At 33.7% G+C, this 26,703-nt stretch overlaps 1 protein-coding gene across 6 annotated transcripts in view; it reads right to left on the bottom strand.

The window, feature by feature from the left end:
• LOC147079646 (uncharacterized) overlaps positions 1-26,703 on the bottom strand; it is a 256,411-nt gene that overhangs the window by 49,916 nt on the left and 179,792 nt on the right. For all 6 annotated transcript variants that reach the window (XM_085942773.1, XM_085942756.1, XM_085942733.1 and 3 more), the window contains one exon: positions 7,563-7,611. In XM_085942773.1, coding sequence (XP_085798899.1) covers positions 7,563-7,611 — 49 coding nt within the window. The remainder of the gene's footprint in view (positions 1-7,562; positions 7,612-26,703) is intronic.

Here is a 26,703-nt window from a genome sequence, read left to right as displayed (position 1 = left end):
AAGTGTGAAAGTACCTATTTAGCTACTGCAGCAAAAAATAAATATAAATATTTTAATGTATGTAAGTATAATATTGTGTGGAATAAGTACTACATATTGTGTTCTATTTTGATTAGGTAGATAGGTACCTCAAATCACAATTTCACAAATACATTTTGGAATTTCGAATGTCATTCTTCAATTATAGTTTTGTAAATATCACAGTAATTTTATTATTTATTTGTAAGTACATAATAGTTTTTTACTAACCCTGTGAATCTGTTACTCGTAGAATTATCGGTGTATGGAATACTTGACTGAGCGCGATTAAACACAAACTTCCGACTGTATCCGCTCTAGATAGATTTTCGGTTGGCTTCGAAAGGAATGTTTTCGAATTTCCGAGATGTTTATTTTGATTGTTTCACAGAAGGTGACTCAGTGTGTAAGGGGGGGGGGGCGAAAACGAAAGAAAGCATCAAAATGCAACAACAGTGTTTCGCAAAAAGAATGCTGTCAATGTATCACAGGGTTTTTAACCATTTTTTTAAATGCATTAATAAAGTAATAAATGGACACGGTCCGACATTTACAGGAAGTAACCACGCATTTTTTATCACATTAAAAAAATAACACGGTCGGGAAACGTCGTATGTCAATAACTTAGAGGGCAAACACATAAAAAAGCACTGTGCTAGAAACCGAATAGCACCACAGTCCAAAAAGGCATCACGCGAAGAAGAAGATAGCTGGCTACCTCTTCGTAGGGCTTCCGTAAGCCAGCACTTCCAAGCCTGGTTGACTTCCTCGAACTCCTTGATGATGTCGGCGGGATAGACGTTGACGCCGTCCGCGGGGGAGGGGCCGATAAGCGCGGGATGGTCGGAAAAGTAGTGCAAGAGCGGGCACGGGGGCGGAGCGCCCGCCGAAGTGCGCCCACGATCCACCCTGCCGGGTCGCCGCTGCCCGGGGGACTGACCGACGCGATCGCCGACGCCGCGCATCAGCGTGCTAACTTTTTTTAACTTACATTATAGTTCGATTTACGAAAAGTATTTTCGCAAAAACTATAGAGGGAACTGTAACGATTACTGGTTCATTTTTGTTAAAATAATAGCAGTAGTTATGAATTAACATCAACACTGATTACGTATTATAATATGGGGACCCTAACACGGCGAGTTTGAGCTGTAACACGTAATAGCAGACATACATAGGTATATCTTTGGAGATAAAAACGCTGCGCCCATAGACGAGCAGTGTTGGCCTATTATAGGGGGGAAACATGTTTCAGTATCTAGTAGGGAGGCTTTTTCCAAATGCCTCGTACTGTTTTAATTTACGTAAATTTTCTCTCATGAAAGGGTCACAAGTAAAAATGGTAATTTGTTATAATTGGTATAACAAGCAATGTTTCATTTTAATTTACTACTTAATTAGAATTTAAAATAGTTTTGGCTGAATAATGTTTGTTTAAAGTTGTTATGCTTAACACTGAACGCCCATTTTAGATTATTTAATAAAATTGAGCGTTGTCGACACAATTATTATTGATAACTGTATTCTGATTCACTGTTAATTCTCAGAAGAATTTTAATATACGATAAATAAATAAAATGTGTGGATAAAGTGTTTGTTTTATCATATGTATTATTAATTGAACAATAAGATTTTTATTGGGATATCATTATCAATATACATACTACTTAGCAACTAAAATAATTATTTATATCATTAGATTTCTCTGTGATCTTCAATGATCGCTTAACTGTGCATAATATAATAAAATAATAAATAATTCGTGGCTTGAAATGAATACCAAATGATCACCATTTCGACACATTTTCAGAATTAATTTTGTAAAGTTAAAAAACGAAATAAAATGCTATGATATTACTACCTACTGGTAAAGATACATACGGATGACAATGACACGCTAAATCGATGAAATTTTGCATTTTCCTAAATATCTATAGACACCAAAAATCATTAAGTAACTACTTAGATAAAATATTTTGTTATTTTTAAAAACAATCTCTATTTATATGTGATTGAATGATTTTTTTACTATCTTATTATGAATTATTTTGGATAAAGCTGCAGTCATAGACATTAATATTATGCGCAAACGCTTCGCCTTTCTAGCCTAGCGTATTGCATACATTACGATTCTGAGGTCTGCGAGGTAAAGTCCATAAAAAATCTTGACATCCATCGCACAATAATCCGATACATACAATAGTAGAAGAGATGCTGAGGCATATCTTTTTAACCTTCGACAGATAGTTCCGTATATAATACATTTCAACATATACGATATGTCGTTAGTAAATTAAATTATTTATTTAGAATATAAAATAACCAAGTTATTATTTAAATACGTAAAATTATTTTTCCTAAGAAAGTTGACTTTAAATAATCTCTTAATATGAAGTCTTCGCCACGGATATTTTTGTGAAGAATATAAGTAAATCTAATACTTCATATTATCACTTATCAAGTTTCAAATAAATATATAAATAACAACTTAACAATGATAACAATGGTCATCTAGTGAATAATATTTTAAAATTATGGTTACTTTGGCCTGTAGGGCATAGTTAGTAGATCCTCCATGGTGCCCCTCATTTGTTAAACATTTTAATTACATATCGATGGTGCAGATCACAAACCTCCTTAGTCAAAAAATACGATTTTACAGGGGAAGATTAAAACTGATTTATTTGCAGCATAATACGATGAATATGACATAGGAGTTTTAATTAAAAGATCAATAAACTTGGCTATTTTTCTCTTTGACATAGGAGGTAAAGTTCAACAGATCCGTTAATTTTTTGTTGATTTTTTGACACCATAAAGTCAAAATCATAAAATTTGACATAGAAGGTTTGTGATCTGCACCATCGATATGTGAATTTGCTAATTTATGCATCATTACCGCATATATGCTTAATGGTTAGTACCTATTATTATGACGTATTCAACTCACTGTTAAAATTTTCAGACGTATTCCTCCTTTCCCTTCGCATACAGAAAACTATTGACAATATTCTTTATGAATTCTACCTGTAATGTTGTGTCAATGTTACATAGTACGCGGGACAAAATAATAGTACACAATAATGTAGGTACTATAACTGTAGTTCGGTTAGCAACGTTGGGACGCATATAGCGGCGCGTTGCGCGCGATGCACGCGGGCACGGGGTCGCGCACGCGCGCAATCAAGCACGATCATCGTGGAGTCGGCGCCGCGCCCGTCGCGCATCCAATTCGTCAAAATACAGCCGAGTGAACCGGACCGTGATTTCAGCGCGAACAGTATTTATTCAACTGCGTTCAACTTGACCGATGATCACTGCAATTTAATTAGTCACAGACAAGATGTTCGCGGATAACTTAACTTGAAAAATTTAACGAAATGTGTTAAATCTAGTACATACATACATCAGTTATACTCAAACAATAAACAGTGAATAAAAACAGTTTCAATATTGTATTTACAAAAAAGAAGAGGAAAACGATATAACGCTGGGGATTTATTGTAATTTGTTGTGAACAGAAACATATCTGAAATAAACAAACGCACTATTGCGCAGATTGTCTACGCTCGCCCAAAAAATCACTTATATATGCCAGAGTTTCCCAAAAATTTCCTGCGGTGGAATACTTCGCAAATTCTGAATTTTTAACGGAAGGTAAATAATACATGATCAATAAAATTAAAATAATGAGAAAAAAACAATACTTAACTATTCTTAATTATTTAGTAATTATTTTTAAAACATAACAATGTACTAAGTGAATGAAGTTCTGAGTCCTTAAATGGCAAATCTTCTAGGAACAATATTAGAAAGTTGAATTCTTATAGTATCTGGTGTGGCGACGAACCTGCTCCTGGACTTTGTTGCAACATAATAAGAAAATCCTGCTCCGAATATAATAAACGAAAGTAACATAATAATGGCTTGTTTTGACAAACTGGAGTAGGTACTCTTCTGATAAATTCGCCCAGAAATTATTTAACGGCTGATCTTTGTAGTTCTGTTTTAAATCAGTCACTGATTAAATCAATTAAATTTTCACAATCACTTGCACTTAAGTCTACTGGCTCAGCTGTCACGGAAAATGGATTCCGAACCTAGGAATCGTCCTTACTAGTTTTCGGAAAATATTTCAATAGAAACGTCGAGGAAAGAACACGCGGTGAAAACCCAAAAATCTATTGTTGATTTTTTTATCACCAATATACGCCATCTTTTTCATGCGCATGGGGTGAGAAAAGATAGTCCTCTCTCACTCGCCTTGCTCTCTTTGTTGCAGCCGTTGCAGTTTATAAAGTGATTCTAGGCTTTCGCGGAACACTTATTCACGTTCCTCGGAACATAGTTTGAGATGCCCTGGTCTGTGCTCCTGAAAATATTTTTTTATTACACGGTACCAGACACGGACACAAGTGTGGATAAGGTTCAGGGTTTTCAGACCGGGGCAAACACTGTCATTCCCGATTGGATTAAAATAGTATAAATAACTGAACAGAACTGCTTTCATTAGTTCCCCAATTAACGCATCCATATCGAGATTATGGTCAGACCCTAATTTATCACATGGTTATAGGACACAAAATTTATTAATTGTTGATGGGAAAAGTTTTTTTTTCAGATTGCCACGAATTAAAAACACCGTAATTCTAATAGAACAAACACCCAAAAGGCTACAATACTGCATTCCTAATTATCTACTCATATAATTGAATACGCGGACATTAGGTGAGATACATTTCAGCCAGATCATAGCTCGGTTACATGAATAACCAATTACTCGTATAACCAGTTGAACAAATTCATACAATATATAATATCCACGATGGCCGCGCAGCTTAAGCGTCGGCTTGCAGCGTCGTGGGTCCCAGGTTCGAATCCTGGGTCTGACAAGTACACACATTGTTTTTTCAATGTGTGTATGAGTCAGAGTATGGACCTAATAGGTTGAGCAAGTGGCAGTCCATTTCTCGTAAAAACAAAATCTGTTAATACAAACCTCCACTCTGTGGAGGCCCATATATGATGTAATTAGGATCTGACATGGTCGGATTCATTCAATTTTCCATTACTGAAAACAATATTGAAATAGTTTATTAATTTAACTTTGAATTCATGTAAAAAACCGATAAAACCCTTGTTCCATCGATGACCAGAAAATGGAGAAAATATTTTTATTTTAATTACATCCCTATTCTATACACAACCCTGCTTTCGGTCCGCTACGGCAGCTAAATAGGGTAGGAAAGTATCGAATTATCAACACGTATTGTAACAATTACAATAAGTTAACCGTCTGAACTGTCAAAACTGTCTATCTCGATCTAAAATTTATCACAGCCAAGGGAAGTGCTGTTAAAACATAGTACGTATTGTAACAATTATAACTAAATTAAAACTAAATTGTCACAATAAGTGTTAATAATTCGATACTTTCCTACCCTATTTAGCTACCCTAGCGTACCGAAAGCAGCCTTGTGTATAGTATATACCCGCTGAGACAAATTAATATAATATCGCGAGAGCATCGCTCAAGTTGGGTTAATCTAACTTCCATTAGGTTCACGGCTGGAGAATGGCTAGTAATCATTTTGATACTTGAGACGTTTCTAGTGTTAAAAAGCTTCATTTAAACTACAATGACGGAACACTACAATAAATTTGCTGCATGTATACTCGCAATTGCGCAAATGCGTGTATTTTTACACACGCATTCGAATCGTCCATCTATATTCTATCGTATCCATTTAAGTGCGGATGTGCGAAAGGTCGCCAAAGAGAAGTGAAAATGATTTAGTATAATTTCCCCAAAGCTCCCGACGAAACGGCCTCGCAAACGAAAGGATTGAAGGTAGCTACCATACGAATTCACAGAGAATTTATTCAACGTCAAAAATATTCGATTTGAATTCAGAATTCAACGATAATATCTATAATTTTACAAACACGTAATGATGGATGAAGATACAATTGATATTGATTTTTTTTTAATTCCGGGATATCGTCTATCCCGTGTAACCTCCAATCAGGATCCCGAACAAGGACTTCCAATTCCAGGACGATCCCGACCATACATTTGCCAATACCGTGTCCAGCCCATCTCCCTCGGCCACGAAGTTGTGAGGTTAGTGTATTATAATAATTATTAATGACACGACGCTTGTTTTTCTAAATGTACCATTTAGTGAAAGTACATACTTGCCTACATTTTAAAACCAATACTATTTCAGTGTTAAAGTGAGTCAAAGTTACCAGATAAGAATATGGATAAAATAAATAATAATTACATTGTTATCGATTTAAAATTGAAATATAAGTATTCATGTTACTATTACAAATGAGACTGAAAACTTCAAATTATAACATTCAAAATGCCGGTGATGAGGTGCAATCCAACTGATTATCAGAAAAAAATGTTTGAAATTTTCAAACGGCTTTAATATTCAAATTACACCATCAGATACATAGACTCAACGACTCATGCCAATCATTGTGAGCAATCGTCAGCCTAAAATACGAATTACGTGCAATCATTCGGATACTGATTCGATCGTCTCGACGGTAATTTGTGATCGTTTCACAACGATCGTCGTGTTGCAGTGATAAAAATTATAAGTTATAATTAAACCAACAATATTAATTTATCACTTTTATCAGCATTGCCGCTACAGTCATGAGTCATGAGTGTCATGACTCATGAGACTTGTATTATAAACGTAAACATCCAACTGAAAGCATTGACAGAATGCAAATCACGTGGTAGTAAGCAGACGACTTCAAGCCAATCTGTCACCCCAACCGTCGAGTTGTGACGGGCCAAAATAGAAAGTATTATATTACGCAAACGACTCGACGAAATAAAATATATTTTTTGATCGGGCCAGACGGTCAGTGTGAATAGTGCCAATTCCACTCGTGTAATTTATGCTTTGCTTTTAAGTGCATGGTCGTCAGTGATGCCAACTGTACTATAATTATAGTATAGTACTATAATTTTAATTCCGCAAAAAATGTAAAATACTATAATTTTACGCCAAATATACCAAAATACTATAATTTTAGAGGATTCCAGATGAAAAATGTTCCTGTACTATACATTTATCAGAAATACTATAATTTTTACGCCTTTGTACTATAATCAGCATAGAAAAAGATGGCAACACTGATGGTCGTAGAGATGATTCCAATTAACAGCTAAAACTAAATAATAGAAAACATTTATTAGACAGTAGTTTAAGGTAAAGACAGTACCTAGTCGAAGTACCTATGATTGGTGTGGATATAGGTGTCTCCAGAAGCGATGCCAAAATAGTAACACTTTGGTGTTGACTGGCTATTCTTGGTGGAGTAGGTAGGTACTTAATAATAAAAAAATCTCAGGACCAATTTCGTCCGCCTTAACGAACATTTCCAACTGATGATCGTTGTTATATAAATATATGTAAATTGTTTTCGGTGTGATTTATTTTAATTCTATAGAGAGATAATGATACATATTCTACGTCTTTTTATATAGTATTATAAAATATTTTTAAATAACTTACCCAAATCTGCATAGCTAATCTTTTCGAGGAACGGATCCGCTACCGGTAACTGAAAAGAAAAATAATTAATTAATTTAATTGACACAACATCGGCATAATTACGGATAATAAGGTCGTATATCACATAACGCATACGTAAATAACAAAATTATGAAAATGACAAAGTTGTTCATAAGGATCCAATGTAGTTGCATTCTCTAAAGTGAAGATTGGAATATACCTATGGGAAGAGTTTGTAATACAAAACTTAAGCTAAATTATTGGTAACTACAGTAAAATAAATATTGGTGGTATTGTTTTTAAATAAATGAAAAATAGTCGTCTAGCTATTGTTATGCTTTGGTTACTTGCAATTTATGTGATGTTCCATCTAAAATCCGTGAGCTTCGAAAGCAAAAGGGAGGTGTTCAATATATATTGGATTTTGGTTTTTCGGTCCCTGCGATTATCTACAGCAGCTACATCTATCTCGGACAGCAGGTGTCCATAGACGGAAGCATGCACGATGAAATTGCTCGAAGAACAAAGCTGGGATGGAGTGCTTTCGGACGTCTGAATAGTATCTTCAAGAGTGACCTACCATTATGTCTTAAGCGTAGGGTGTTCAACCAATGTATGCTACCCGTGCTCACGTATGGCTGCGAGACGTGGACCCTCAACACAAGAGATGTCCAAAGGCTAAGAGTTACATGGCTGAGAAGTGCATGGCAAAGGCTGAGAGGTGCATGTTGGGCATCACGCGAAAGGACCGTAAGAAAAACGAATGGGTTAGGAAGCAGACAAGAGTACGCGCTGTAATAGACGTTGCCAAACAGCTGAAATGGAGATGGGCGGGGCACATTGCTCGCCGAAAGGACGGCCGCTGGACAAATGCCGTCATCCAATGGTACCCAAGGGGTACGAAACGGCCACAGGGTTGCCCTAAAAGGCGCTGGATTGACGAACTGGTAAAGTTCGGCGGATATACGTGGCAGCGAACGACACAGGACCGAGAGAGTTGGAGAAAGCTTGGGGAGGCCTTCATCCAGCAGTGGATTGACCCCGGCTGATGATGATATATATGTAGGGTGGAGACCAGTGTTGCCATATTTTTCTATGCTAATTATAGTACAAAAGCGTAAAAATTATAGTATTTCTAAAAAATATATAGTACAGGAACATTTTTCGTTTTGAATCCTTTAAAATTATAGTATTTTGGTACATTTGGCGTAAAATTATAGTATTTTACATTTTTCGCAGAATTAAAATTATAGTATTGTACTATAATTATAGTAGGTACGGTTGGCATCACTGGTGGAGACACAAGTAAAGCATAAGAAAATGTTGAAAAACAATCAACATATTATATTACATTTGTGTTGTGTAACATACAGATAAATTTGTAGTGGTTACTACATTTTCATTCACAAATCTGATAACTAAAAAAAGATTGCAGAACTGCATACAACTAATCGCGATGATTTAAGAACGCTGCTGACGAAGATAGAGCCAAACTAAATTGGAAGCCGTGCATCAGATTCAACCTTTCATTATAAATATTTTTAATGCTATTTGCAATTTGTGTTCTAGTTATGTTTTGTTATCTTATTTGTTGTATTTAATTCGAATGTTATTATGGTTGATTTTACTAAATAGTTTTATAATTATCATCATAGTATCTTATTTACAACATCTTTCTTCACTATGTTCCATAAGTAGAAATAAACATAAATAAAACAACACAAAGTAATGACGATAATAAAATGGGTGCAGTGGGCCAAGTATGCTTGGGAATCCCTGAAACAATGGCTAATAGCGATTCATACCATACGTATCTTAGGTTTTCAATATTAATATAAGGCGCTTTATTTTCGGGCGTCTCTGACAAAATATATCTCAGGGCATAGGCTCTAATCTTGCTACAGATGAATTTGCAATGTGAACTGAGTAAAATATTAGCTTCCGTAACACATTTTTCAGGTTCACTGTTAGACATTTAGGCTACATATCAATAGAAAAAGGTTTTAATTAATATGTTTAAGGGTATAGACAATTCCAATATTGCGGTGTTACAGATCCATTTTTTTCTTCATTTATTCTATAATAGGTACCTATTTCCTAGGGAGATTCCTCAACAGTTTTTTTTTACGATGAATGGTTGTAAGAACTATCAGCTCGATACTTTGGACCCATGAACTATGATTGGAATCGTGAACCACGGATTAAAAAGCAGCTGAAAGTCGAGATATTTCAAAGACCACAAGGCCGTCTATAGTCGACACTAATTGGTGAGTACCGATAGTATTTCTAGTTATTGCTTAACATTGTATGCAATGCGGTAACCGGTTTGCAGTAAATGAAGATTTTTAACTGCATATTTCATTGATATTAAATAACTTAGGTATTAACATTTTTTTTAAATTTATAACAGTATACCATATTGCATTCCAATAATAAGCAATAACTAAAACTACGATCGAAATTCATAGTTTCACGCAGCGGCCTGAATACAGTGGATCTTGCAAAGAGCAGCTATATCTATATTATGAGAGATATCTGTTCATGTGGTACCTATATAAAAAAAATAAAGACTACGCTGGATCAGCCACCCACCCACGTATATGTTTTAATCTCGTCATATAAAAATAACGCATGCATTTTATTTTTTTTATTCAATAAGTATTAAGATTTATGAATTTTAGATAATTTGTTATAATAAAATATATTATTTTGAAAAATTTCAGAATCATAAATATTAGAAAAAAGTTTCGAAAAAAATGGACCGAATGGATATTATTGTGTATATCGACTGCTTAATCTGCAAACCGGCTAACTCCATTTGGGCAAATTGTTCAGGAAGAAGAAAAAACTTAATAATTTGACTACTAAGCGGAATTTAACAATTCTAAACATATACCTACTTACTTGGATTTTTTTTACAAATAAGCTGCACTATAAATTAAAACAGTATTTTAGCTTCCCTTTTATATATCTATAAAGAGCGGCGTTCTTCCTTTATGATATTAGATATTTGGCACCTGCAGTTGGCTTTTTCTGCAAACTACGATAACGCATTTATTTATAGGTTTAGGAATTCGAAATTTTGTGTGAGCATAGAAAACATGCTTTATAACAAAATGCCATCAAAATTTCATTTTTGGTCAAAAGTGCAGTTAGGTGGTTTGCAGATTAAACAGTCGATATGCCGTATGTAATAATATAGGCAGAAATAATGCCTGATTGTGACTGCAACAAAATAATCAATTTTCCAGTATACATAAGAATTTGCTGTTATTGTGCTTGGCTCTATAAAAACAAAAATAAACAACTCTACAGTTTGAAGAAGATCACATAAAAAGTCTGTATCATTCAACCTGAATCAAACAAACGAAATGGAACCGTTTGGTTTGGGACCGTTTGGTAAATGTCTACGGAAACGCTTTTCTGACGACTAATTAGTGTTGCCAGTACTGAAAATTAATTCATAACATATTAGTCTCTAAAACAGAAACATATTTATTGAAACGTCAACTTGTTATGAAATTCTAACCTCCTATCGTTGTCTACAATAATACAAATTCGTATTCATTCATTTTAAATGAACAAAATATAAAGAATGCTTCGTGAATAGGTAGCCATTTAGTTAATTTACAAGATATATAAAGACAAGTTTTTAAATATTAATTTTGATAAGAGCTTTTTATAATTGACCACTTGTTCATGTCGACAGTATGATTTTGTGACTTAGTGTGTGGCCTCAGTGACGAGCGTTGTGCAGAGCGCAGCGTGCAGCGTGGAGGACAAACACGTGTTACGCAATGCAGGTGGCCTTACTGGCTATGAAAAACAGCAGGGGTGTTTGTGTTTGTTACAGCGCGCTGACGAGCGCGCGCGCTCATGACAAACCAGTTTGAAATTTAGCAGCGTTTAGTTCAGCGCGCAAATTGTTTTCGTTATTCGGTGGAGGGAATTAGCAGTAAAAGTCGGAATTGAAGGAAAATAATGTTTTTATTTTTTAGTATAAAGTTCGTTGTATTATTAAGTATTTCATTACAAATTGATTCAGGCCGGAGTTATTCTGTTTTCCAAAAAATAGTTTGAAAATTGGTTTCTTACATCTCGCGCTGTGACGTAGGAACTTTTGTTTCGTCTATTACCTGAGAATTTATTCGTAGTTGATTCTGTAGCAATATTATTTATAATGTGATGATTTTATTTATTTATTTAATTATTTATTTTATTTATTTAGAAAAAGAGTATTACGGCATTACAGCGATTGGCCAATGCGCCATAATACATATTAAATACAAAATTATAAAAATGTCTTAATTACAAATAACAAATACTATAACAAGAAAGTAGAAAAGACAGCATGTGTTTATATGTAAACATTAAAGAAACATGATATATACAATTATAAATTTAACATATTTAACACGTCTACTAACATTATATAGTTGATAAAAAATAAATCAACCTTTATGGTGCCATCAAATAAGTTAATCGCACGATACACAGCATCATGAAACATAACATCTGTCCTGCGACGAGGTATCATGAAAACCGTAGAGTTACGAGTGATATTGGTGGGAACATGAAAATTAATATTTGCCAGTATTACGGATTGAAAATGAACCCACGAAGAAGTAAAAAGAAATGCTTTAAAAGATCAATCACTCTTCTAGTGGACAGGGATTGCATTGATAGCATACCCAGAAGAAAACGAGTCGGGAAATTCACTTTATTATCATTATCAAAAGGAAAGAACCCGTATGTTCTTAAGTAGAGAAATCTAAGAAATCTATTGTGGATGATGATCAAAATTGCCTTCGAGATCTCTTATAACATTGCGTAAAATGCATGTAGCTATTATTATTAGACAAGCATGTTCCACGTTCGTTTCTAGCGCTTTACTTAATATACACCTCTTTGCATATAAACTCCCAAAAACACATTCAATACACTTCCGTGGCGAGAGAGACAGAGTTATTAAAATTTTCACTTTGGCTAAACGCTCCAAAAGCTCACTGTGCACTAAGGACAGATCAGAGAACGCCGCACGCTGCGCTGCGCGCCGCGCTGCACGCAACGCCTACTGAGGCCGTACACTAGACGACAATCAAACATAAATTGATAAAATTCGTTAGGTAATATAAAACCTGATCATTCCGGGTTGATTTACACGGCTTGTAGTTTAGAATCTCCGTTACAAAATATAAATACAATTAAAATAAATTCTTGGTCTGACATAATAATTATAGTAATGATATTAAATCGAACTCTTTGCATAGAAAATATGGTTGGATTTTGAGATAATAAGACCAAAAGCGGCTTCTTGTTCGCGTATGGTTACTTATGAATAATAGGTATTGATTATTAATCTATAATATGCATAATTCAAGTAAACTTCTATGGTGTAAATGTCTAACATATTAATATGAAGACCTCACGATATATAAATGCCGAATAATGCTTATCAACACTTTGACAGATTGCCATTAGTCTATGGATCGTCCGAATCGGTTTGACGTTTCATGTCAAACCATTTCTGACGGTCCGAGAACGGTTTGATTTTCAATGATACACTGAACCAAACGTCAAATCTCAAACCATTTCCGGTCAACTTTCTACTCATACAATTTGTATGTATATTGTCTATGGTTTAATTTGATTTGTTTCGTTCAGGTTGAAAGAAACGAACCTAAAGTAACCTTCTACGAAACATATTTTTATTTTTGTGGTAACTTCACAATAATGACTCCAGTATCATAATAAAATAATAAACAAAAAAACAAAGGAGGAATAATACAGCCGGAGGGTGAAAACTTTTTATGTTCTGTCAGGATTGTTGTTCTTCATATTTTCTTTACATTACAAAGAAAATCTGGTTTCAGAAAATACCACAGATATCACGTTACACCCATAGGGCATATCGTTTAGATATAGTATTATGTATTTTCACAAACAAACCATACATATAATATTATAAATATTTGCTACAGTAACAGGATGAATAAGGATGTGAATAGGGTTTTCAATCCCGGAATCCTGTTCGATTTTTTAACCGAGAAATGCAGAGATTGGAAACGCTGAAATTCCAGGGTTAAATAAAGAAATATAATATATAATGTGAACAACAGTCACAATCATATTTTATATTTTTTTTCTAGACATATTACTTTAATCAATAATTATGTAATGTAGTGTAATTTTAAGTTTGATTTAAGATTTTAAAACAAAAAAAGGTCTTAAATCAATGTTATCGGCGCATTTATTTATTACTTTTACATAACTAAATCATAAAAAAAATGTATGAAATACAAAATACCCACTAAAATTATATAATTTCACTTTTTTCCGATCCTGGGATTGTGAATTATATTCCGGAAAAAACTAGAATTCAAACCTAGTTGTTAATATTATAGTACAAAAGATTCCATAGCAATATTATGAAAATGGTAGTATGGTTTTAAAATAAAAAAATCAACGAACAATATTACATCAGACATGGGAAAGAAATTTAATAGCATTTGAATTCATATAATTCTAAGGAACCACATTATTACAGCAAAGATATAAATATAATATTAAATTAATTCTAATTAGAGTTTTCAATCCCGGCATCCTACTCAATCTCTGAATCCCCAAGTCTCAGTCCCAGTCCCAGGATTTAAAATGTTGGAAATAAGCAATTTCTGGATATTGTTTTTAGATTTTCCCAAAAAGACCTGTTTTGGTCAACCAACGAAATGTAATTTAACGAAATCATTACTTAGCTTATACTGGGTTTCTAATGCATAATTTATTATAAAACTAGTTATATAAAATAAACCACCAATTACGAGTAATAAATAGCTACTTATTTTTTTTTAGTAAATATGTTTATTATTATTATAAATTCACATTGTCACCCCGTTGCACGAGTCTATTTTTATCATCAAGCTTTCACTTCCGCTTGTCTATACTAATCTGGGATACCGGATATTGAAAAAAAATCTTAATACCGGGATTGAAAATTCGGTCCCTATATGGCAAATAAAAATTACATCATAATGTGTAAATACATTTCATTCGATACGACGATGTGATGAAGATTTATCATTACATATTAATAATAATAACTAGTAAATATGTAAATGATATTAAATAATAACAAACATTTCGCCAGATGTGCGTTTTAAATATATGGGAGATAATATTTACAAGAATTTTCGATAAAATAAAATTAAAACAAGGCATTGTATAAAATGAACGAAAAATTATTTATACAATATTAAGATAACATGTATATTTTGTTTATTTAAAATATAATTGTATCATTCAATTAAGATTAATGACAACGGTCTTGTATACCTACTTTCTACAAAAATAAATACATATCAATTAAAATTATTAACATGTATTAGGCATGTTTTACAAAAGCATGTATTTATGTCGGAAATACATTATTTTATAGAAGTGCTAATTCAGAATATTTTATTACTTGTGTGTTCATCTATCATACATAATTTGCGCCGACGATTACGATAATGTATATAATTCATTAACTAACAAGAAATTGGTAAGATAAGATACAATTACAATAACTTTGACAATGTTCGACACGAAATCAATATTACTTTAAAATTATGAAATCTAAATTTTTATCAATTCGAAACTATTTCCATATTTCAAGACGGATTGTTAAATGAATAGATTAGAATAACATTAATTAATATAGATCGAAAAAAATATAATATTCCGGAAAAAAAATAATCGATCACGTGATCATGGTCAAATGACCCATTTTAGTGATGAAACAAAGATGCAAGATTCTTCCAATCGCTACATGCAAATTGTACATATTATTACAGTTCACCGTATCACACTTACCGCTCGGCCAGAGTATGCGCGTTCGGCGGAGCGTTGAGCGGCGCGCGCAACTCAAACGTATAACCGTGTGTGAAAATGTTCGTAGACAATGTCTTTTTTTTTGTTATACGTTTATACGATTGAGTTGCGCGCGCCGCTCAACGCTCCGCCGGACGTGCCTACACTGGACGGGGCGGGGCTTTAAGGCGATCGTATTGTTGTGTCAAGTGTGTTCCAACGTTTCGACCTGGGAACACAGAAGATAAGTTCGATATAAGTTTAATTCTCGAGTGTGGAGAAATTTGTTAAAGAATATGTTATTTTCAATAGCTACGTCTGAATGCATTCACGTTTATCACGTAACCGAAACACGCGTTAAATTATTGGTAAGTAAGTAGTAGATACTTATTGACATTTCGGAGACTTTTATGGTATGGACTGTATTTAATGGTTTAACCGCCATTACGTCATTATCAAAATTCGGCTTCATAATCATCGTATATAGCGACTGGCTTTGCATTTCTATCTTATAGGTACATTTTAGAGGTCAAAGTCAATAAATTCAACAAAATAATTACAAAATAACTTTTTATATACAACGTTTTTAAATTTTCTGTTGAATCATATAAACTTGACTTGACTAGCTTAAACGATCAAAAAAATTTGTACTTGATAGAAATACTGAATAAATATACTGAAATGTCATTTTGACACTCCATATTGATTTCCATTGTAACGCACGTATATATTATTAATATTAATAATTTAGTTGCTAGGACCCACATAGCAACCAATAATAGTTTTACTTTTTACGGATTCCTTCCGAAATAACTTTTCATACAAAACAGAATTAACTGAAAATTAAATCAATTCTACTTAAAGATGGCTAAAAGTATTAAAAAAATGCATTGGCAATTGCATTTTTCAAATGTCTAGCCAGTCGGGAAGTTAGTTAAAAATCGATTGCAAGATTTTTACCGGACAAACAACCACCGGACAAATAAGAATACGAGCTAAGAAAAACGTTGTAAAATTGTGCATACGTAATATATTGAAAGATCCCGGTTTCCGTAGGATGAACAATAATAGGTAATATAGTTACATATTATTTAAAAACACAAAATACGGTAGCACCGAATGAAAATATCAATAACGATATGTCTTATTGGATACCGGTATTAATACCGATATCCGTTTAAACGTCCAAAAATTATCTTTCAAATCAATATAGCTATAAAAAATACTTTGATAACATTAATATTGTATAGAAAATAATATAATGGAAATGCTAACTCTTACAAATACCTTGAATATATTGAAGATTTTAACTAAAATATGCCCTCAAATAGGCTGGCTGTCAAAGAAGTTAATCGTCGAACCATAAATCGTCCATAGTCGTCAGTCAATAATTTTAGTCGTTGTTATTTTTTATGTTAATTTAAATATATATCGTTTCTGACTTTTTAAAACGGAAAATAATGGTATTTTCGATTTTTAAAATCGGTATTTCGGAATCCCGATTTTGAAATACCGGTATTGTAATCCCTAGCTTGTTTATTTGGTATACCCGCTACACACGAACTGGTCACAGAAGGAATTAGAGTAGTCTGCAGGATAATGTTTTCATTCCAGGGAAATGTGGTCAGCCTAATCTCAGATGTTAGATGACAACTCGCTTTAGAATAAAAATAATATTAATACTTAGTGCTAGTGTGTGTATTTCTTTCCGTTGTGTTTTGCTTGTAGGCGCACATTTTTCTATCGGTAGGTACACAAACGTAGCACAATTTTATTTAATAGACATTACATCTAGGGTTTATTTACAATAACGGGATCTTGTACGATTTCTAAATCCCCAAATACCAATAGTTTTTCTTTTTTTGCGAAATACATTGAACAATACAGAAACATCGCTTTGTAATGTCATTATCGTTATCATTAGTGCGACAACTCTAAGTGGGTCTGTGCTTCTTTCACGTATTCGCAGCAGTCGCTTTCCAGTTCGGTACTCCAAATATACGGCAGTCATCAGTAACTCCATAATAGCGCGTGACCTGCTCTTGTACACCTATTTACGTGTTTATTGACGTTCGTATAGTGAGTGCATATGAACCAGCCATTGCAGTGTTGCACTCATAGACTATAGATACATCTAGACGCCATCCGTTGCATTGCTAAAGCTACGTGCCGTGCGTTTGGTTTGTGGGCGAGCGAACGCATTAGCCTACAAATGTTCGAGACCATAGACCATTTCGCTAGTGCTCGCCCAAAGTGCTCGCACTAGACGCTCAGAATTAAAATATAATTTTCTATTTTTTTACGTTATATAGTATTTTTAAGCGGTCAAAATGCAACCAATTAGGTAAAGATATCCATAATTTAGGTTATTTTAAAGAAACACTAGGTCACTGATATTAAAATAAATAATAATACGAGTATACAAATAAATTGTCACGAACATGTATCAACTTACCTATGAAACGTAATACCATCTTCTTGCTTATCAGTACGGCTACCATATTTTAATACAACACGCAGAACCACCTTTCCTATTTAATTAACTAAACATATTTACCACTGACTTTATGTTTAACACAAAAAATAGCAAATTTAGCAACATGAACTCGCAGATTATCGACGCTGCGTGAAGCGATTCAGCACGATTTGCCTAATTGCTAATTGATCTGATCGCACTGCGCTTCATTCTTCGTACAGACTATAGAGCAGGGGGGGGCAAACTTTTTGGATGGAGGGCCAAATTCAAGAATTCAAAATGAGTGGCGGGCCGCAAGTAAAATACCATTTTTAGATATACACTATTTATTATCACGAAAAATAAACATTACAAAAAAATTAATTAGAAGAACGAAACTGTTTTTTTTAACATTTTTTAAATTCAGGTGTTAATTTTGTAGTTGATATTCTCAAAACTGCTTGTAAATGGGCATCGGAGATATTTGATCGTAAAGAATTTTTATTGAGGTTCATGATCGAAAATGTTTGTTCACATATATAGGTTGATCCAAAAATAACGAACATTTTTCTTGCATAATCTTTAAGTTGGTATTTGGAGATTTCTTCACGACGATGCAATTCTCTTAAATCAGTGTCACACTGCAGATCAATAATCTTAAGTTGTAGCTCTGTCGGTACACCATGCCCCCCACATCTTGACGCGGGCCCCGAAGCCAGGGTCTTGGGCGGGCCCCCTACCTATCGCTATGGTTAAAGGCAGTCTGACGCTCTCCAGTATTGTTTTTCAAATGGTGTTCGAGGTCAAATAAAATTCAGTGTAATTTAGCGATTTTTTAACACAGTATTTCTGAACACGTCCCAACAACTATATGTTTTAAAATGGTAATAAGTTAGAAGTAAGCTAGCGCCGCAGGCGACTTTTTTTTGCTATTAGAGCAAAATTAAGATGTGTGTTTATCTCATTTATCTGGTCGACCCGTCACGCTGGGCCCCCCCTGAGCCCGGGCCCCTAGGCTAGAGCCCTGTCAGCTCCCCCCTTGTGGGGGCCATGCGGTACACTATCAATATCTATTGAAAATGGATTGCGTACTATTGCTAAACTTGTCTCAATTTTTTGGAAGTCACCAAATCTTTGTGAAAAATCGTCATTCAGAGCTTTAATAATTTTACCATATTATTCAAATTTATATTCTGGTATATTCAGCAACTTCAAAGTTGGAAAGTGGTCCACGTTGTTATTCGATATTTGTCGAAGGATTAACTTGAGTTTTAATTGAAATCCAATCAAACTTTTTACCATATCATGGGCATATATTTTTTTTCCTTGCAACGCGGAGTTAAAAGTATTTAAATATGTCACGATGTTCAACGTCGAAAATATTGGTTACATAGTGTGAGACGAGACGCAAGGAAGACGTACCTACTGAGATAACACATTTACGAAACAATAAATTCTTCAAATTTTAATCTATTGTCAATATTTCTTAAAAAATTATAAAAAAGTTATTCGTAATCAGAAGTACAATTAATGATGGCGGGCCGCAAAAAAATACCCGGCGGGCCACATGCGGCCCGCGGGCCGCAGTTTGCCCCCCCTGCTGTAGAGTGTAGACCTTAGCAATCAGATTGGCGCATATTTGGAGATATGCAATATTTTTTTAATAAGCTGTCCACGTACAGTAATCCCAGGATTGAAAATTATGCGAAGGATTGCAAACCCTAATCGCTACGAGGGCAAAGCCCCAAAGCCCGTTTTACTATTATTACTTCGGTAAACATTAAGACGGTACTTCAGTGAAACGGCAAATAATTTTCAACTATAGGTGCGACGAAATTTCTGACTGGCTGGCAATCGGAGAGCGAAAGTCGAGCTGTGAACACGTCAATTCGTTTTGTGATGACGACGGGGGAATTAATTCTTAAATCGTGTAAAGATGACTAAAAAACGTTACCCATTTACTTGAAAAAGAAAAAATGTCAATGAATTTATTATTATTATTAGTAATAGAACAATAAACGTAACATTAAATGGACGCATGTTGACTTTTTATGACAAATTATGTTTTTTTCTGCACGCGTCATTAGCACAAACTTCGATCGTTTTAGACCATGCCCAGCTGAAGTATAGTCTTAAATGGGTACCAAGTTAAAAAAAATACTTATTTATTTCACTCGACTCCATTGGTTAAAAATAATTTAAATTGCCCTCAATAAATTGATTTAAATTTAAACAATAATTTACGTAACATGTTACTATAATTGATTACATATTTCTTGTATGATTAATTTAAGATGTCCAGATGAGTAAACGAAGGTGAACTCAAACAGTGATTTCCGAAGTTGTTGCGTAGAGAGATCTATGGATTAAAACGACAGTAAAAAGTATGCGATTAATGGTCTAGAACAGGGTAGGCGAACCTTTTTACGTAAACGTGCCAAAATTTCTCAAATATTATTTGTCGACTGTCTGGCGTGCCAAGCAGTTTTTCATGGGGATAACAATAAATAAATAAATTTTAATAATTCTTGAGAATCTATTTTTCATCGTGTTTCTAGGTTATTTTGGTTCGTTACCCACAAATCCACAAGTTCGCGGTGCGGCTCCCTATGCAATTAAATATTTAATGTAATGTATATTCTTGAAAAGTATTTGCTGCTATTATTTATACAATGCGATCTGTCATCTATGCATGAATCGTCGTTTTCGTTTGCGCATCGATCGGTAAATAATATTAAAAAGCGAAAAAAACGCATGGCTATGTCATAAGTATTTTTTTAATATTATATATTATTATAATATTACCTGTAAAATATATTTTTTAAATTATTATAGGTATTTTTCTCTCTTCATCGTATCGTGTGAATTCAAAAAAGTTTGGATAACACTGAATTAAATTAATAAATTGATATGAGCGATGGAACAAATCTTGAAGTAATCTAAGTTGTTTGCCTTCGACTACTTAAATAATAAAATTGAATTGTTACGAGAATAATAATCGTCTGCACACAAGAGATAAAAAAATATTTAAAATGTTTATTTATAGATATATATGTATAATTATATATATATATGTACCTGAGAAGCCAAAGTATCTTAGCCCGATCGCACATACAAACTCGTCTCGACTGCAATACGTCAAATTTGTCGCTGTGATTTTGCCATTCACAAAACACACGCAACTTAATATACTGCCACACATAACGCCGGTGCGAATTTTTTGGTAGAAAAAACATCGGCGCATGTGCAGAAGCTGTTTTATCATTCGTTTCAATTAACCGCGTTGCGTCACTGTCCCGGCATAGTCTCGCCGTTCGTGTGGAAGAGAGTTACAACATTGCGGGTGATTTTTGTCGACTCAGTCGAGACTATTTTTAATGTGCGACCAGGCTTACGCACTACGTAATATTGATTGATCACAGACGTTTCTTCTATACAAGGTGTCGAATATATCACAAAATCCGCACAATATAATGTTTCTTCTTGTCAATATTATTTTCCTTCTTGATAGCAGAAATACTATTTTTATTGGCAACAAAATAATCCATGTTTTTATATACAACCGTTTTGTAAAGATAACAACCATATCCAATGCTTTACACTGATATTGTAAATCTGGCATTCAGATAAGATAAATGGAGTATTCCGTATAACATATTCTTAGATAAGTTATACTGCACTATTTATTACAAATTGTGTTATAATTATAAGATTTCATTTATTAAATAATCGATTGATTTTACAACATGTACTTAACACATATTTACACTAAAATAGAGTACAAAATAAACTTTGCCGACACCAAAAAACTGAGCCATATGATAGATATGATAATATTTAAGTGTTCAATTACTTATCCTTTTTTATATTTCAGTTTGAATACGTATTAGTTTTTTTTTAATATGTAGGTACCTATGCTATAACTTAACTACACTGTGGAAGTGTAACTTCTTTTGTGTGTTCAATAACAGTTATTAGAGTTTGTATGGCGTTTATAGCTTGTTGATTGTAAAATAACACTTGTGGGAGGATCACCGATTATCGAAAATCCAGCGAAAAAAAATCTTTTGTAGCTACAAGTGCAATATTATGAATTATTATGATATTGCTGTGTGGATCGCACGCAGTTGTATCTACGCATGCGACAAAACGCTACGAGAGACTTTTAATATTCATTCTCACCCTTTAACCCACTGTGGCGCAATATTACGAATGCGCCTCGCTTTTCGTTACATTTTAGTTACTTTGAAAGAATGCCCGAAAAGAAGTTTCAGTTAAAAAAAAAAAAAAAAAACATTGTTATTACCCGGTAATCTGAAGGAGGATTGAAAAATCTTTACAAAATTTTTAGAACCATAATAAAATGATGTCTGGCAATTGAGGTGGTGAATCATCGACACACAATATAGATAAGACAAAAAAAAATGATAAACTACCGATAAACAATAATTAACAACTAAAAAAACATGTATATACCTCGGTGCCATAGCACGAGAAACATTTTTCTTATACGAATATCAAAAACAATAAATTGTTAGCTGATTTTCTTATTTAAGTTAGGTAGAGTTAATCACCATGCAGTGATACCGTAGGCGATTCGCGGGTGTATAACAATACCACTACAACTGCAAGGCACTCTTACTGTGCCCGTGGAGCAACCGTATACGCATTTACCTATACGTCAAATTACAACAAATTAATTTGTAGGAATATATAATCTTATATTAGAATTTACATGCTTTATAAAGGAATTTGTTTAAAACCCTGCACCACGCTTTCCAATTCCGGTACACCGGTTAGGATTTAGGAAGCTCTCTAGACTACTACTAGAACTAGAGTATAGGATCAAGGTACTCAAATGTAACGTCTTAGAAACGACTATCTTGTTTCTTTTGGAAAAGTAACTGACACACAGGTATGTTTAAAGTGTTTGCGGTTTTGCAAAAAAAAAAATCGCAGTTAAAAATTCCGTGTAACAGTAACTGCAGCGAGTTAAAACTAAGCCAGTAAAAATGCGGTTGAGCCCATAATCAAATAAATGATAACACAAATAAGCCGATAAAGGAATTTGATAAATGCTTCATCACATCACAGTAAACAAAAAAATACTTGGGCCAGATATCCGGATTATGACGACATTGTGATAGTTTTATTATATTATACATAGGTAGACGAAAAGTGCTTGGTGGTAACATTAATATTACTCCTAATATTAGGTGCATATACGTACATACATACCTACTTGATTATTGCCATGTCTTGAATATTTAATTTTGCAAATAAAAAATGGCACATTACCATTTAACCTCGACACATGGTAGCCACTAGCCAGATCAAAATATTTTGTTTACCATATTATCGTACAGTTTAATACTTCGTTCTCTCGTTTATAGGTATGTTGTTTTATGATTTATATTGTTTTTTTATTCATACTCTGTAAGTTGCTGACCTCAAATCGATAATTATTTTGCAAATGAAATGAATCTATAAAAAAATCAGAAGTAAATATAGGCTGTGAATTTTGTGATCGAAATATATTGTCTCGAGAAATTATCAGAAAACGGCAATCTCGAATTTCGAGAAATTAATTTTCCGAAATATCGAGAATTTTGGTATTTTATCATTGTCGAGTGGAATTCTGGGACAGTATCTCATGCAATCGATCATCATGTATACAAATATGTAGCAGAATTATGCAAGTTAATCTTATTACACTTATTAGACAGCAGTTGCAAACGCTGTTTGACTCATCAACGCACTACTCGGAAATATAAACATACTCTATGACAATTTCTTTCATTCAAATGCTGATTTCATTACCTGAATATGTTGTTAATTATACGTGTATATTAGATAATAATTTTATTTCAATTGTAAAATATATGCCTTGGTGTAAGACCCGACTGTGTTTAGTACGACACAATATATCTTAAGGAGACACAAAACTTTTGATTAGTATCATAGACCGGAACTAACGCAACGAAATCACTTAAAAAATCACTAATCGGATAACAAATTACAGCTCGACATATCCCACGTGCATATACAAAGAAAACAAACACTGATCGCACCCACGAAACTTTCCGCACGATGCCCTTGGTGATGTTGGTAGCAAACTTGATCAGCCATCCGGTGGTGGAAGGTGCGGGCGCAGAGACCTTCCTGGAGGGCGGCAGCGAGTTGGAGGGCGCCGCGACGGAGCCGACCTTCCGCCGCGGCGCCGCCCTCGGAGGCGAAGACGCCGCGGCCAGCGACTCCCGCCGCGGCGCCTTTGTCTTGCTCATCTTGCGCGTGGCGATCGCCGACAGCTCCTGCGCTAAGTTCTCCGGCAACATGACTGCCGGAGGATGCCGTCGCAGGCACAGATTACCCGGATAAATAATAAAAAATATATATAAATCGCGATGGGTCAATCAACGGCCTTCAAACCGTGGGTCGCATAATTTAACAGCCAGTGGTGGCGATACCTGTTTCCGCAAACCGGTATATTCCAAGTGTTAAAATGCATAAATTATAAAATAAGTCTAATAAAAAGGGATCATCAGTACGATTTTTTTTATATTACAACACTAGATAAAGATTTCAGAAATTTTTTAGTAAGTAGGATATAGTTGATTTGGTAATGAAGTACTAAAATCTACTACACTAACTACAAATACAAAATAAACTTTTTTTCTTTGATTAATTACGTACCTACTATTATTTGCAATTTTACGCGAGTGTTTATCTAAATAATAATGGCTCACTGTATAAAAATTTCATCAATCAATTAAATAACAGTATCTAGTGCAAGCCGTTTTCTTATTATCTCATAATTACAGAATGTTAAATAAATCTCAGAACACAAGTGTGAAGCTTACTACAAATAAACCAATATTTCGATAACTAAATGTGCTATTTACAAAGAAGGGGTTCCCCTTCAACATCTTGATTTATTATTTATTGATTTACGGATATCTATACAAAAATGAAAAATATTAAAGTATTACGTGTTCGAATGGGTAAGTACCTACATATTTCTTTTTACTATCACTTTTTAAGTGGAAATGTTGTTAATGATTATTAATTATTGAGGTTACCGTTGCGTTTGTTTTGATTGATTGAATTACTTATAACTTGCGTTAGATTTTATTATTAATAACTACCTATTAATATTTAATACACATCTACACATTCCAAACAGTCCGAAGTCTCTATTCTATAAAATGTAATTATTCTGTTAAGCTAGGTAACTGTATTCAAATTTGACCTATTTTGAACGAAGAATTTCTAAGAATATTGTATTTTTTAACGCAATAAAGTATTTTCTAGTGGAAGTACATAATATTATTATAGACATAGATTCGTAAACATTCAATTGATTTATTCGCATATATGGATTTTATATACATGATTAAATAGCGAATTAGCATTTTTTATATATACGTCGTATACAACTAACAAAATACACAAATACAACAGTAAAACAGAGCACAAAGAACATAATAAAAATATCAGTTATAAAATACAAATTATCAATAAATTAGAAATTAAAAAAAGAAAAAGTACAATAGAATAAAATCAGACTGAACGGAACGTACTGAACATGTCAATAGACGAACTGTTCGAAAGAGAATGAAATTTCCGTATTGATTAATGAATAGAGAAGTTGACTTTACACAGTAGGAACGATAAAAAGAGTAAAACCACACACCAATGAGTAACAGTGTAAAATTAATATTTATAATTAATCGTAAAAGTAACTTTTGCTTTCAATTTTCGTATTCCAACTAAGTGTTTTGTATCAATTTAGAATGTCCTATTGTAACGGACGAAACTGTTCCCGATCACTACCAAAATAAGTAGAATAACTAGTAAATAAGATTAGTATGTTTTATTTTAGTAAAAATATATTTGCTATGCACCCTACCATTTTTTTTTCTATATATAAACGAAATGTCCAGCAACACGTACCTACAGAGTTTCGGCCTATCCGGAGGCTTCTGCGTGGATTGATGATGCCTTGCGGATACCATTGTGATTTGCTCTGTAACTAGTTTATTTTTTCTTTTCTTTTGTCTTACTATCACTATATATGTAATAAATATATCTCGGCACATGGATATAATAATGTTCTGAAATCCAATATCCACAGAGCTTGCGGAATATTGTGTACGCGTATATCTTTATTATTTATTCGCAAATTGTTGTGGCAAAAATGACATCCAAGAACGTTTCTTACGAATGTCATTCACGAGCTGTTCGCGAAGAAAAAAAATTCGGTGTATTTATTGAACTTTCCTGCACATTTAATATTGACATTTCCATTATTTTGTGAGGATCCTGACTAAAATTTGTTGGAAATCAGTGGCCGAGATAAGGAATGACTGCGGACAGTGGAGTGGGATACGCTCTTCAGCCTTCAAGCCAGCTATCAATAGATTCTTATCGTTTATTCGTTATTAGATATGTACGATTCTGTTAATTTTTATAAGTATACTGACGATAATTATTATTATTATCATTCGCAGCAGGACAACGCCAACAGCTAAATGCAATAAAAATAAAATTTATGCTAAATATTTTCTTACTATAACAAATCGTCAGCAGAATGCAGCTTACTATTCTAACTCACATTTGAAATATTTCACAGAAGTGTTCTTTGAAGGTACTAATATAAACACATTTATGCATAATTTTTTTCATCAATAGTCCTACTGATGTATTCATTTATTTATACAAACAATACATAATTTAAGTAGGTTGTTTCAAAGACCTCCCGTCTAAATTATTTCAAATGTGAGTTAGAATAGTTCTGCATTTATAAGGGGGTTGTTATTTGTTTGGTCAACTACCCCC

The sequence above is a fragment of the Rhyacophila brunnea genome, unplaced genomic scaffold, assembly GCF_057557595.1.
Source record: "Rhyacophila brunnea isolate RB1 unplaced genomic scaffold, BYU_Rbru_1.0 scaffold_1, whole genome shotgun sequence".
Taxonomy (NCBI): domain Eukaryota; kingdom Metazoa; phylum Arthropoda; class Insecta; order Trichoptera; family Rhyacophilidae; genus Rhyacophila; species Rhyacophila brunnea.
Note: the sequence above shows the minus strand (reverse complement) of the source record. Positions and strands in the feature narration are given on the sequence as shown.